Source organism: Quercus suber, unplaced genomic scaffold (assembly GCF_002906115.3).
Source record: "Quercus suber isolate HL8 unplaced genomic scaffold, Cork oak 2.0 scaffold_216, whole genome shotgun sequence".
In the NCBI taxonomy this organism is placed as follows: Eukaryota; Viridiplantae; Streptophyta; class Magnoliopsida; order Fagales; family Fagaceae; genus Quercus; species Quercus suber.
This window is the reverse complement of record NW_027069674.1, coordinates 441,762-454,885: the sequence shown is the minus strand read 5'-3', so window position 1 is coordinate 454,885 and position 13,124 is coordinate 441,762. Positions and strand designations below refer to the sequence as shown.

The 13,124-nt window shown below is 33.3% G+C and overlaps 2 protein-coding genes across 22 annotated transcripts; both read left to right on the top strand.

Annotated features, from left to right (window-relative positions):
* The first annotated feature begins 638 nt into the window (after positions 1-638).
* On the top strand, positions 639-2,881 carry LOC112020092 (toll/interleukin-1 receptor-like protein). Its single transcript, XM_065779754.1, has 2 exons — positions 639-1,416; positions 2,440-2,881. Exons 1-2 carry the CDS (start codon positions 923-925, stop codon positions 2,879-2,881), a joined length of 936 nt encoding a protein of 311 aa, XP_065635826.1. The 5' UTR covers positions 639-922.
* A 2,219-nt stretch (positions 2,882-5,100) lies between these two features.
* LOC112039045 (uncharacterized) lies at positions 5,101-13,124 on the top strand. Of its 21 annotated transcripts, XR_010631462.1 has the most exons (8): positions 5,101-5,564; positions 5,974-7,704; positions 7,813-7,917; positions 8,739-8,776; positions 9,247-9,301; positions 10,921-11,457; positions 11,965-12,149; positions 12,579-13,124. XR_010631462.1 is itself a non-coding variant. In XM_065779739.1 (4 exons), the coding sequence occupies exons 1-4, from the start codon at positions 7,640-7,642 to the stop codon at positions 11,072-11,074; spliced, it is 312 nt and encodes a 103-aa protein (XP_065635811.1). In that variant the 5' UTR covers positions 7,268-7,639; the 3' UTR covers positions 11,075-11,458. The 21 variants fall into 21 exon arrangements, 1 of the variants encoding a protein (XP_065635811.1); XR_010631459.1 differs by lacking the exon at positions 9,247-9,301; XR_010631458.1 differs by having other exon boundaries at positions 8,739-9,301.

Genomic DNA, 13,124 nt, shown 5'->3' with positions numbered 1-13,124 from the left:
TGGTGATGGTTGATTGTAGCTGGATTTATGGTTGATTGCCTGGAATGTTGATGAAAAATACATTCTCAATCGATATTTTTCCCAAAACAAAAATAGATTGAAGCTTTGACATGTGTTGCACGTTTATATTTTTTAATGCATATATGACAGTAAATGGACTTATTTGTGTCCATGTTAGGGCATAAAATTTTATCTAGAAGAGAAAAGGATTTTTTGCCATTTAGCTAGCATATTGATATACAATAAATCTATATGCACTAAATCTTTTAATGGACTTTTCACACATCCCCTTTCCCTTTTTGAGTGTGAGATTTTTGATAAAAAATTATTGTGCCGAGTGGATTCTACTTTCTTCACTTTTTCATTTTTCTCCTCTCCAAATAACCAAACAAAGGAAAGTTCCCTTCCCTTCTCTCTTCATTACACAATCAGTGTCGTGGACAAAGAGGGGAAGTTTGTAGGAAAATGAGAAATGTGTGGACAAAAGATAGCTACTTTTCCAGAAAGTCAAAAACGCGTGGCCCTCTCTTTGAACTTTGTTGGACGGATTGCATGGAAGATGGCTACCTACTTTTATTACCATTTGTTTGACCACAATGACCAGTATGTTGCTTAGAAAGTTCCAAGATTTATTTTAGGTTTCACACGGAAACTTGCATGATATTGCAATAAAAAAAGCATCTGTGGTTCTTGGAAAGTTCAGAGAGTCACACCAAAAGCAATGTAAAAAGCATCAATATGGGACTTTAAAGTTCAAAGAGTTGCTGGACACACCGAAAGCAAGCCACCTTTAAAAGCTCCTCTTGCTTGCATTCACCCTCTTACTAATTTGGCTTTCACTTTCCTGAGTTATATTGCAATACCTTTACAGTTTTCTTTCTCCTCATTTCAGATCTTTACAACTGTTTGCTCATAAATCTCGATGGCTCTTGTGACCTACAAAGGAGCCTCATCTTCTTCTTTCACCCACCAACTCAAGAAGTTTGATGTCTTCTTGAGTTTTAGAGGTGAAGATACCCGTTTTGGTTTTATAAGCCATTTGTATGACACTTTGCGTTTGAAGGGTATTCACACCTTCATTGATGATAAGCTTCCAAGGGGAGAAGAAATTTCTACAGAGCTTCTCAAAACCGTTGAAAACTCAATGATGTCAATAATTGTATTTTCTGAAAATTATGCATCTTCCACTTGGTGTTTGGATGAGCTTGCCAAGATTGTTGAGTGTAAAAAGAATGACCAATTGGTGCGACCGGTTTTTTACAAGGTTGATCCATCTGAAATTCGTAACCAAAATGGAAAGTTCGGAGAAGCCCTAGCTAAACATGAAAGAAAACTTAAGGATAGCAAGAAAGTAGAAAGATGGAGAAAAGCTCTCCATGAAACCGCTAATATATCTGGTTGGCATTACAAGCATAGGTATGTATTTAATGACAACTATTGTACTTTTTATAACTTTTAGTGGTCTGATCACTAATTTTATTGTTAAACAACAATTACCGCTAATTTATCAATGTCTTTTGGCCAAATTATGTATGTATTTTTTTTTCTTCATATCTATGACTGTAGAGGTTATTAGCTAGCAATGTTGAAATAGAAGGATTAAAAAAAAAAAAAAAAAAAAACTTACTGATTAAATAGGAGTGTCATATATATATATATATAGGAGTTTCTTTCTCCCACATATTATTTATTTAAAAATTTTCCCAAATCTATCTTAATAATTTAGTTCTAGTATTAAAAGTGAGTTTTAACAAGTTTTTTTTTTTTTTTTTTTTTGAGAAGTTTCAATTATCAGTAACTTAGATTTTCCATGCAACTTCATTCTAGACATATAAATACTCAGAATTGCACCGCATCAAGGGTTGAACCGTCAAACTGGTAAACCATATGAAAATCTGGATTGCACTGACAGAAACTTAAGCTTTAGTTTCACAACCAAAAAAAAAAAAAAACCTGATTAAATCATGAAAATTTGACTTAAAACAAAAAATATCAAAACACATGGCTTTGCTCGAACGGTTTTGTTTTAAATGTTAAGTCATTTTGATCAAATTACCATACTTTCCTTCAATTTTACACTTTTATTTATTGTCTTTTAAGTCTTTAACTTTCAAACTTGAAATAAGTAGGCAAATGATCAATTCAGGTATCTTATTATTTAGTCATTTTTTTTAAATATAAACACATATGAATTCTATATATGAATAAATTTTCTAAACAATAATATCCTATTAATTTCAAATTATGTTATGCCCGCATTTTTATGTTTAAATTGAATGTCATATATATGGGAATTAATACAAGCCACTTACTTTAATTCTCAATATTTAAAATTTTTATGCACAAGCCGAACATCTTAAATTTACTTGATCTTCACATTTCTGTTTTCTAGTCTAACTCGTTATATATATATATTTATTAATGTTATGTGAATGACAGATGCAATGAGTTCAAATTTATCCAAGAAATTGTTGAAGAGATCTCAAATTCTAAATTTAATCGCACACCATTATTTGTTGCTCGATACCCTGTTGGAATAAATTATCGTGTAAAGACCATTATTTCAGATATTGAGTCAAATGATGGTCATATAATAGGTATCTATGGCCCTGGTGGAATAGGGAAGACAACAATCACAAAAGCTATTTTTAATAGAATTTGTGATCATTTTGATGGATTTTGTTATCTAGAAAATTTAAGAGAAAGATCGAGGACAGATGCTAGTGTAATCGAACTACAAGAGGCACTTCTTTTTGAGATCTTAAGGGATACAAATTTAAAGGTGGGTAACAAATCTAGGGGAATCAATATGATAAAGGAAAGACTTTCATTTATGAGGATCCTTTTAGTTCTTGATGATGTGNCGGTTATTCTGGGTTGATTGTGAGTTAAATAGGGCAACACAAAATTGATCAAATTATTAATCGTATTAAAGTTTATTGACCCATTTTTTACACAAACTTATTTACCCTAAACACTAATCCACAAAAAATCATGTTGTGTTCACATCTCATATCAAATATTGACATTCCTATCGCAAATGAAGTATAATTTTTTATATAAAAATAAAATTCATAATATTATTGTTCATCAAATTAGGTTTTGGGGATTGAGATCCTCTAAAATTTATAAGGTAACTTTATCATATAGTTATTAAAACATTCTCAATTCATTTATAAATGAGTAAGTTAAATTTTTGTTACATCATCAATAACTCAAAAGTTAAAACACTTGCCAAATTAGTGTAATAATTTTTTTTTTTTAAAATACCAAGTATCTTGTGGTTTAGTGGCACTAGGGATGGCAATGGGGAGGGCCGAGGCCGAATGATGGCATCTTCACCCCGCCTTGCATGGTTTTGTCTTGCACCATCCTTGTCCAGTCCCGTATGACGGAGAAAACTCCCATGCCCCATTCCTACCCCTTGAGGCATAGCAGGGCTCCGCCTTAAAGTTCAACAAAGAATTTATCAATATAACCATTTAAAATATTTTATATACTTAATAATATATTTATGTTTGTATTTATTTTAGAGAAAAGTGATATTAATTTATATTAGTCCGGTTATTTTGGGTTGATTGTGGGTTAAATAGGGCAACACAAAATTGATCAATTTATTAATCGTATTAAAGTGTATTGACCCATTTTTTACACAAACCTATTTACCCTAAACACTAATCTACAAAAAATCATGTTGTGTTCACATATCATATCAAATATTGTCATTCCTACTGCAAAACGAAGTATAATTTTTTATATAAAAATAAAATTCATAATATTATCGTTCATCAAATTAGGTTTCGGGGATTGAGATCCTCTAAAATTTATAAGGTAACTTCATCATATAGTTATTAAAACATTAACAATTCATTTATAAATGAGTACGTTCATTTTTTGTTACATCATCAATAGCTTAAAAGTTAAAACACTTGCCAAAATAGTGTAATAAATATTTTTTAAATACCAAGTATCTTGTGGTTTAGTAGCACTAGGGATGGCAACGAGGAGGGTCGAGGCCGAAGGATGGCATCTTCACCTTGCCTTGCATGGTTTTGTATTGTCCCATCCTTGTCCAGTCTTGTATGACGGAGAAAACTCCCATTGCCCCATTTCCACCCCTTGAGGCATAGTGGGGCTTTGAACCCTAACTCCCTAGGTATAAATATCTAAACTTTCTCTCTATTTTCATTTTTCCTATCCCTAACTTAGCTGCCTCTCCATCTTCATCTCTCAACTCTTTCACTCACAAGGCCACAAGCATAACTCTCTAACTCTCTCATCTCCGGTTCTCCCTCGTTGTCGTCCATCTCACTCAACCGCGCCCTTCAGGGCCTCACTCATGTTTTTCCTCATGGCCATTTTTTTCCTTTCGCAGTGATACCCTGCTAGTCAATCCATATGGCCATTTTTTTTCCTCTTCTTGATTTACTAATCTAAATCTAATCTAGGGTTTTCTCAAAAGAAAAAAGAAAAATCGAAACTTGGTTTTTTTTTTCTTTTATGTTTGGTTGGTTGGAGATTTATATTTGGTAGCTTGTTACTGATTGGTGATGGTGAAGATTTGTGAATATTTTAAGGTCTACTATCTATTTTTTTAAAGATTGGGCCATGGATTGGGCCATGAAGTGCCATGGTGGGGTGGGACCCATGGGGACCTGACAAGGCGGGTTTGGAGTAAAAAAAAACCCGTTTAGTAAACGAGGCAGCTGGAGGGTCAGGTTCAAGTTTAAAGAGATCCACCCCAAACCCGACCCGTTACCATTCATAATATTTAACAAGATAATATCACGACAAAGACAAAAATCTTAATATCCATCCATTTAAAGATGGGAGAACTGAAGGTGGAAAGTACTTTTTCCATTTTTTTTCTTCACAAATTTACATTTCAAATGGTGCTTTGCAATAGTAAATCTATAAACAAAACTATTTTCACACTTAATTCTATAATTTGTTGATTTGTGTAACGGTAAGTCGACTATATAAAGTTATAGATCACAAAAGACAAAAAGTGTCTACACAATTGCTTAGGTCAATAAGCGGCAAAATTAGGTGAGAGATTGGTTGACTATAGAATTACTCACTTTGCATATTGCACTTTCACTTCCAAGTTTCACCCATTCGGTCATATAGTCAACTAAAGGCAGAGAGAAAAATAAGCTCGCCTATCACCCAAAAAGCCCTTTTGACAACCCCCAATTTTGTTAATGCCTTGTTCCATTTCCTCTTGACCTTTGCTTCTTTGCATCCTCTTCTGGCCTCTTCACCAAGAAAGCCACCTTCTGATCCAGTCAAACCTCAACACTCAACATTGCTCAGCTCAAGACCCTTTATATATCCACACTTTTTAAACATTTCCAAGCTCGCAATTTTATTAAATCTCACACAGACCAAAGATCAAGCACTTGGTGCTCATTAACAATTTTGAAATTATAGTAATGGTACTCCCACTATTGAAGCTTGGGACGTTGGCCTTGAAGACTCTCAGCAAACCCGTGGCTAACAGGTTGAAGCAACAAGCTGCGATTCATCCAAGGTTCCGCCAGTTAATCATCGATATGGCCCAGGTACTTAACTACGTTATCCCATATTTTTACCTTCACAAACACATTTCTAATCTCATTTTATCAACTGGGTGTTGATGTGTATCATTGTTTCCATTTGAATATCATTGTGGGTATGAATATATGTAGTGAACATAAGGCCATGACTCATTCTGTGGAAATTTGAACTTATGAAAAGGAAATCTAGGAAATGTCATATCCATTTTTGAAGCTTCCATTTCATTTATGAGTTTGTGAAATAATTATAATTCACATATGCTATATGGGTCATATTCACAAAAATCTAATTGTTTAATAGTTGCTTGTGTTTAGATATTAGTTTTGTTGTTTGTATGTAAGAGAAAAAGAAAAAAAGAAGAGAAATTAACTGAGCTCTAAATGTGTTAATTTTTATGATGATGATTGGAATCAGAAAAACCATCGATTCACAACACAAATGCAAAGACGCATATATGGTCATGCAACCGACGTTGAAATTCGCCCTTTGAATGAAGAGAAAGCTGTTCAGGCTGCTGTAGACCTTATTGGGGAACTCTTCGTCTTCTCGGTAACATTTATTTGCCTGTTTGCATATTATAACAATGCGTGATGTTACTTCTACTACTACAAATTTTACTAAATAAAATTGATGTATCAACTATATACACAAAACAAAAAATTAATTTATTATGTTGTTGATGTGGCACCAATCACATTCATTGTCACGTCAATTTGTAGGTCTTTTGTAGTAAAATTGTTAGATATTATAGCAGTTTCATATAAAAATTCCCCTAACTCTTTTGCTCTCATATAGAAAACAAAGGGTAATAGTAGAACTTGACCACTGAAGTATGTTTTTGGGCCTGTGCTATTCTGTATACTTTTGTATATTTATGCATGTGTCATTTTATATACAAGCCAAGGTATATTTCTTAGAATAAATGTATTTGCACTTTTGTCTACTGCTGTATCATGACCAACTAGCCTATAGAAAGTTATAGAAAAATGGTACTATGCGTTATTGTTACTCAATGTCTTGAAATGCAGCTAATATGAAGAGCAGTAAAGTCTTAGAATGACTTAAGAAATGCCTTGAATCAAACTAACTAATATTGTGATCAGTTGTGCATGATGATATGGGTTTGTGGAATATAATGTGAGGAGTGAATCTCAATAGGCTAATTCTAAAACAATGAAAGGATTTGGGGTTTTGAGTGATAGCTCAATGGTACTAGCACCATCTATGGTGCCTAGTATTTTGGATTCAAACCCCCTCCCCCCCTCCTCTTTACCTAGCCAAAAAACAAAGAGAAAGGATTTGTTTGGGGAAATTTGATTCCTGTATATAAAAGTAACACAATTTAAATCTGACAACACTCTATATGGTTGACTTCAAATTTATTTGAAATATGATCCTTCCTTTCCTTTCTTTGTATCACATTGGAAGGTGAGTTTTGGGCATGAGGATGACAAAAGTGAAGGGACTTGTGTTCACAGGATGCATAGAGAATTTCACTACTCAGATTTAGGACTTGATCATTAGGTGTTTGGGTAACACAAATATATAGCTGAAACACAAGGCCTGTGTTACATTGCTATGATTTTAATATTTTTTCTCTATATTAAAAAAAAAAAGAATGAGAAGAAGCTTTTGGAAAGTTTAGGAAAGAAAATTATTTCAAAAATTAGCTTTTCTCTTTATTTTTTTAAAAATTGTTTTTGGAATAAGAACACAATGGTAGCCAGTAATATGGGTCTACAGAGAAGAATGGCAAAGTGGAACTTGTGATACATGAACATTGTTTTGGATTGCATTCTAGATTCTCTGTTTTGTTTTTATTTTTTGTGTACTGGTGTGACACTTGTCAAATTTCTTTGTTTTTAATAGATATCATTACAGGGCAAGATGGAATTCAGCTTATGTCTCCACTCTGCACTGTGAAATTCTCAGTTCTTGTGAACAGATCCCCAACTGGCATTTTCAATATTACCGGTTATTCACACTTCTCTATGGATCTATCATCATCTTGTGGGGATGTACAATTGAGCTAAGCTATCTTAGTTGTCTGCGTCTTTGCTTTGAGGCTCCCATATTAAAAATGAAAATGGGTTCAAGTGACTTTGTTTTGGTGGGAGAGTACTGGGTGGTCTTCAAGGCTATAAGGTAGGTTCTCTTCTCATGCCAAAATAAGTTTGTGGTTGCTGCTAGAAACTATGTTTTAGGCAGTTTGGAATGTGCTGATTGAACAAATGTGGACATTGTAATTGGCAGAAATTATATTTGACAAAAGGATATGCTGGATTGCTCTTTTTAGAGTACTTTAGAGTTTGCCTATTTTCCTTATCTCTTCAGTGTGCTGATCCATGTGGCAAATATGTAAGATAAACTGAAGTTCAATTTCCATTTTTTTTTTATTGGTTCATTTGATAATTATATTTTGTTCCTTTCTAAGAATCATATCAAATAGTTGTAAAATCGAATTTTTTAAAAAGAAAGAAGATTTTCTCCAATAGTTTTCCTTTCATTAGCTACTGCTTTGTTCACATGTATTTTTTTTTCATTTTAGTTAGTCAGTGATTAAAAATTCTTTTACCAATTAGGTGTCGCATTGAATAGCCCTGTCCCAGCAAGTGCATTCTCAAATGATTTGTTAAATGAATTGTTATCCCCCCATAAATAAATTTTATCATTCCTGTTGGTGCATAAAATAAGGCCATTCCTGTGCTGATGGTGAATGTCCAAGAATAAATCTGACATAAAGAATGGATCATTACCTCTTTGGATTGTAACAATACCAAATGCTTAATGGGAATAAAGTTAGTGATGGATTCATGGTCAAGGCTTGGATTGAAATGGTCAAGCTTTTCATGGGAAATTTGGTCTCACCATCACAAAGATGCTCAGCATAGATACAAACATTTGAGGAAGCAATGTAATTATACAAAGGTTCTTCTTGTACATAATGGGTTGTCTTTAGATTGGGAGAAATAGTAACCTCTGAGGTTATGTCTAGGATTCTTATACCTAGGTGAATTTCCATTTATCCATTCTAGTATCTTTTGACAATTATTGGCTCTATTTTGTTGCTTATATATAAAATATCAGTCATATAGAAATAAATATGTGCCAAGCTGTTTGAAATGATTTGTTATAGATGGCAAAGAGGTTACTAACAGAGAAAACATTTTTGTATGCAGTGCATATTTCAACATTGAAGACCCAGATCTGATGATTGGTATGTTTGTTCAGCATTGAGTGCTTTCAAAATAATTCAATAATGTATTGTCGGCTTATATTGTTGTATTTTCATGGTAGTGTTTCTTGACCTACAATATTAGAATACTTTGAGTTGCATTATCTCAGTTTTTGTCATCCAAAATCTGATGTTGTAGAACCCACAATTTTTAGTCTAAATTAACTTTATTTGTGCTTGATTTATGGAAATCCAACTTCTGATAAAGGGTATAACCAAGCGAGTCAAGATATCAGCTTTAATGGTGTTTGTGTGAGTTTCTTTTGTCAGGCCTTCCACCCTGCCAAAAAAAATTAATTATTTGGATTGTAGTCAAAAAAATTAATTAGATGTGACAAGTGGGTCTGACTTTGATATGGGATTTTGCTTTAACTATTGGACATGGGTTTATTTTGGGTTCCTCATCACTGGCCTATCCGTCGGTGAACTATGATTCCAATTTCAATTCATAGCCACAGTGAAAGAAAATTACAACCTCTTGATCAAATTTCAAGGAAACAAGGCAAGGTACTGTTGTTACTTTGAAACTGTTTTCCTTTGCATCATCTTTGTTTGATTTCTTTTGAGTTGTTGAATGCCAAAGTTTGTCTCCCTCTTTAGTTGTATTGTTTGATTTTCATCTTTGTCACTTCGCACTCTCTTTCATTATATTAACACGCTCATCATTAAAGGGGTATTAAGCCAATTTGAAAGGATATAGTAATGCAAACAATGAAAGAAATTAGTAATATGATTTGTTGCTAAATTGCATTCCTTTTAATGGAAAAGAAGTTTTTAAAATTCTTTTAGTGAAAAGCATAAAGTTGTGCAACTTAATGGACAAGTAAAGCCAAAATGAAAATAATATTTTATATTGATGAAGATCAACATTGCTTAGACATACTCAAGAGATTACTTATACTGAATTGGAATTATTGGTTTCATTAGTTGAGCATAGTTTCTTATGGGATTTGAAGTGGTAGAGTGGTAGTTGCCAAATGAGGCCTGCTGGATTTGGCAATAGTAAGCATTTAGCTAGGAAGGATACAATAACCAGTTAATCAGTTATCGTCTTGTCCTCTTCCAAGATACAATAAGAACAATATTTAAAAAGTTAAAAAAATTATTTTCAATATTTTATATATATGGATTTATGGGTAGAAAGCTGGATATTTGAGATAGGAAATGGCTTATGGAAGAAAAATCCTCCTTTGGAGTTGGTGGAAGGAGTTGCACATAAGCCATTTTCCAAGGTTAATGAGGGAAGAGGGAGATGTGTATTTGTATTTGGTGTTAACGAAACAAGAGCTGTATTAGGAATTCTTAAATTTACTACAGCACATCAACCCATTTACATACCCTCATAGGTTTTCATAGCTTGCTGAAAAGATATTATTATGGAATACTCTTTTAAGCGTATGACTTTGATTTCTAGTGTGCACTCTGCACAAGTCTTGCACTTTTTTTTTTCTTTTTTGATAATCTGCACAAGTCTTACATTAATGTCAACAAAATATAAGCAATATTGGGAACTTAAGAAAATGACAAGGTAAACTAAGTAATAGAATTAATTATTAAAATTCGTGCAACGCTCAAACCTAGGACTAATGGGTTTACAAAATTTGGTGTTAAGGAAGAAATAGTAAAGTATCATAAAATGGTGTAATCCTTTTCTCCTTTTTTTTTGGAATATATTAGTATGGATTAGAAATCTGTCATTTCCTTTAAATTTGGTGGGGATTATATGTGGTTGGAGGAGATTCCAGCCTCCAATGTATAGTTATTTGTAATTATTAATAATTTTCTGTTATCTCTATATTAAAAAAGAATAAGAATGAAAGAAGTTTTTGTAAAATTTTACACTTAACAAATTACTTCACTACTGTGTGAAACTAACTTATCTTACCTTTGTAAGTTTGGAACAATAATTCTTTCATAAATTACCCTTTTTCTTTATTTTTTTTTTATAAATTATTTTTGGAAATAAGAACACAATAGTAGCCATTGATATGGGTGTATTGAGAAGAATGGCAAAGTGGAACTCATGATACATGAATGCTGATTTGGATTGCATACTAGATGCTCTCTTTTGTTTTTATTTTTTGTGTACTGTTGTGACACTTGTCAAAATTCTTTGTTTTTAACAGATATGGTTATAGGGCAAGATGGACTTCTGCTTATGTCAACACTCTCCATTGTGAAATTCTCAGTTCTTGTGAACAGACCCCCAACTGGCATCTTCAGCATGATAGGGGTTTGACTAAAGGGGATTGTAGGAGCAACATAAGGCATCTAATTTAGATTCCAGGTGGGAAAGGGAATGGAGATTCACAGTTCTCTATGGACCTATTATCATCTTGTGGGGATGTACAACTGGGCTAAGCTATCTTAGTTGTCTGCTTATTTGCTTTAAGACTCCCAAATTACAAAATGAAAATGGGTTCAACTGACTTCGTTTTGGTGGGAGAGTACTGGGAAGTGTTCAAGACTATAAGGTTGGTTCTCTTCTCATGCTAAAATAAGGCAGTTTGGAATGTGCTGATTGAACAAATGTGGACATTGTGATTGGCAGAAATCATATTTGACAAAAGGATGGTGGATTGCTCTGTTTAGAGTATTTTAGAGTTTGCCAACCCATTTTCCTTATCTCTTCAGTGTGCTGATCCATGTGGCAAATATATAAGGTAAACTGAATTGCAATTTCTTTTTCTTTTCTTTTTTTTCTCTTTTTTTTTTTGTTTGATTCATTTGATAATTATATTTTCTTCCTTTCTAAGAATCATATCAAATAGTTGTAAAATCAAATTCAAAAAAGAAAAAAGAAAAAAAAAGAAGCTTTTCTCTAATAGTTTTCTTGTCTTTCCTTGACATAGGCTTGGAGAAGGAGATTCCTTTTCTCAGATCCACTTGACATCCCTAGTAAATTTGATGCTTTATCCATTGCTTTGTTCACATGTATTTTTGATCATTTTGGTTAGTCTGTGATAAAAACTACTTTTACCAATTAGGTGTTGCAATGAATAGCCCTGTCCCAGCAAGTGCATTCTCAAATGCTTTGTTAAATGAATTTTTATCCCCCCATAAATAAATTTTATCATTCCTGTTGGTGCATAAAAGAACGACATTCCTGTGCTGATTGGTGAATGTCCAAGAATAAATCAGACATAAAAAATGGATCATTTGCTTAACAGGAATAAAGTTGGTGATGGATTCGTGGCCGAGGCTTAGATTGAAATGGTCAGACTGTTCAATGGGAAATTTGGTCTCACCATCACAAAGATACTCTGAGGCATAGATACAAACATTTGAGGAGGCAATGTAATGATACAAAGGTTCTTCTTGAACAGAGAGGGTTGTCTTGAGATCAGGAGAAATGGTAACCTCTGAGATTATGTCTAGTATATTTAGACAATTATTTGCTCTATTTTGTTGCTTATATTATAAAATATCTAGGTGCATCCTAATATTTTGTTACACAAAATTGGAGTTCAACAATAATGTCCTTTGGATGGAGATTGATGATAATTGGGAGTTTGAAAATCTTATGAGAGAAAAAACAAAAATCTGCTACTTTGTAAGCCCCGTATTTGTGTATTGTGGAGAGGCCATCATGGAGTGGTTCGGAGTTGGGAGAAGCTCGCTAGTTGGTATAACCCTAGAAGGCAAAAAGTTGTTGACCTTACTTTCTAATGCACTGTCTAAAAAGTGATTTACTTAAGCACTACGTACTTATAAATTGTAAAAATGCAGATAGAAAGCTCTGTGCAATCTGTCCTAATGCTCTCTCTATGTCTCTGTTTTGTAGGTACTCAAGTGCTTATGAAACAACTCAGGCTTTGCAATCTCAAGACCAGAGAGGCTTGTTAGAGTGTGCACACCTCCTGACAGTTGCCAGTTGATGATTACTGCTAAACCGTTTTGTGGTCAAATCACATGAAGAGAAAAAAAAAAAAAAAACTCTGCTAAGATGTTTGGCAATCAAAAAAATTATATTGGAAGAAGCTTCATGGATTTTCTCACCTTGTCCTCTTGATTGCAAGTCATATATTGGAAGACTAGGAGTGATTGTGGAAGACACTTTTGACTTGCTTAAGCAGGGGATGTAAGTGATTTTTCTGTTCATAACAAGGTATTTACCGAGTCGTTTTGCCATCCCCTTTCGTTGTATTAATACAAAAATTATTTTTAGGTGGGTTTGGGCTTATGCTCATAAACTTCAACCCAAGAAGAAAAAAGCCCACAAATCTCCCTTGTCAGACATTGTTTGACAGTAATTTACTTTTATATCACTCTGAAGTTGTAAATGGTCAAAAGATCAAAAGATTCGTATCAAATTACTCATTTCAAGGTT

What these genes read in the sequence shown, in the direction of transcription:
- LOC112039045 (XM_065779739.1), top strand. Translation starts at nt 7,640, where the DNA reads ATGAAAATGGGTTCAAGTGACTTTGTTTTGGTGGGAGAGTACTGGGTG. An exon ending in GTGGTCTTCAAGGCTATAAG is followed by an intron (nt 7,705 to 8,738) that starts GTAGGTTCTCTT and finishes TTTTGTATGCAG; the next exon opens with TGCATATTTCAACATTGAAG. An exon ending in TTTCAAGGAAACAAGGCAAG is followed by an intron (nt 9,302 to 10,920) that starts GTACTGTTGTTA and finishes TGTTTTTAACAG; the next exon opens with ATATGGTTATAGGGCAAGAT.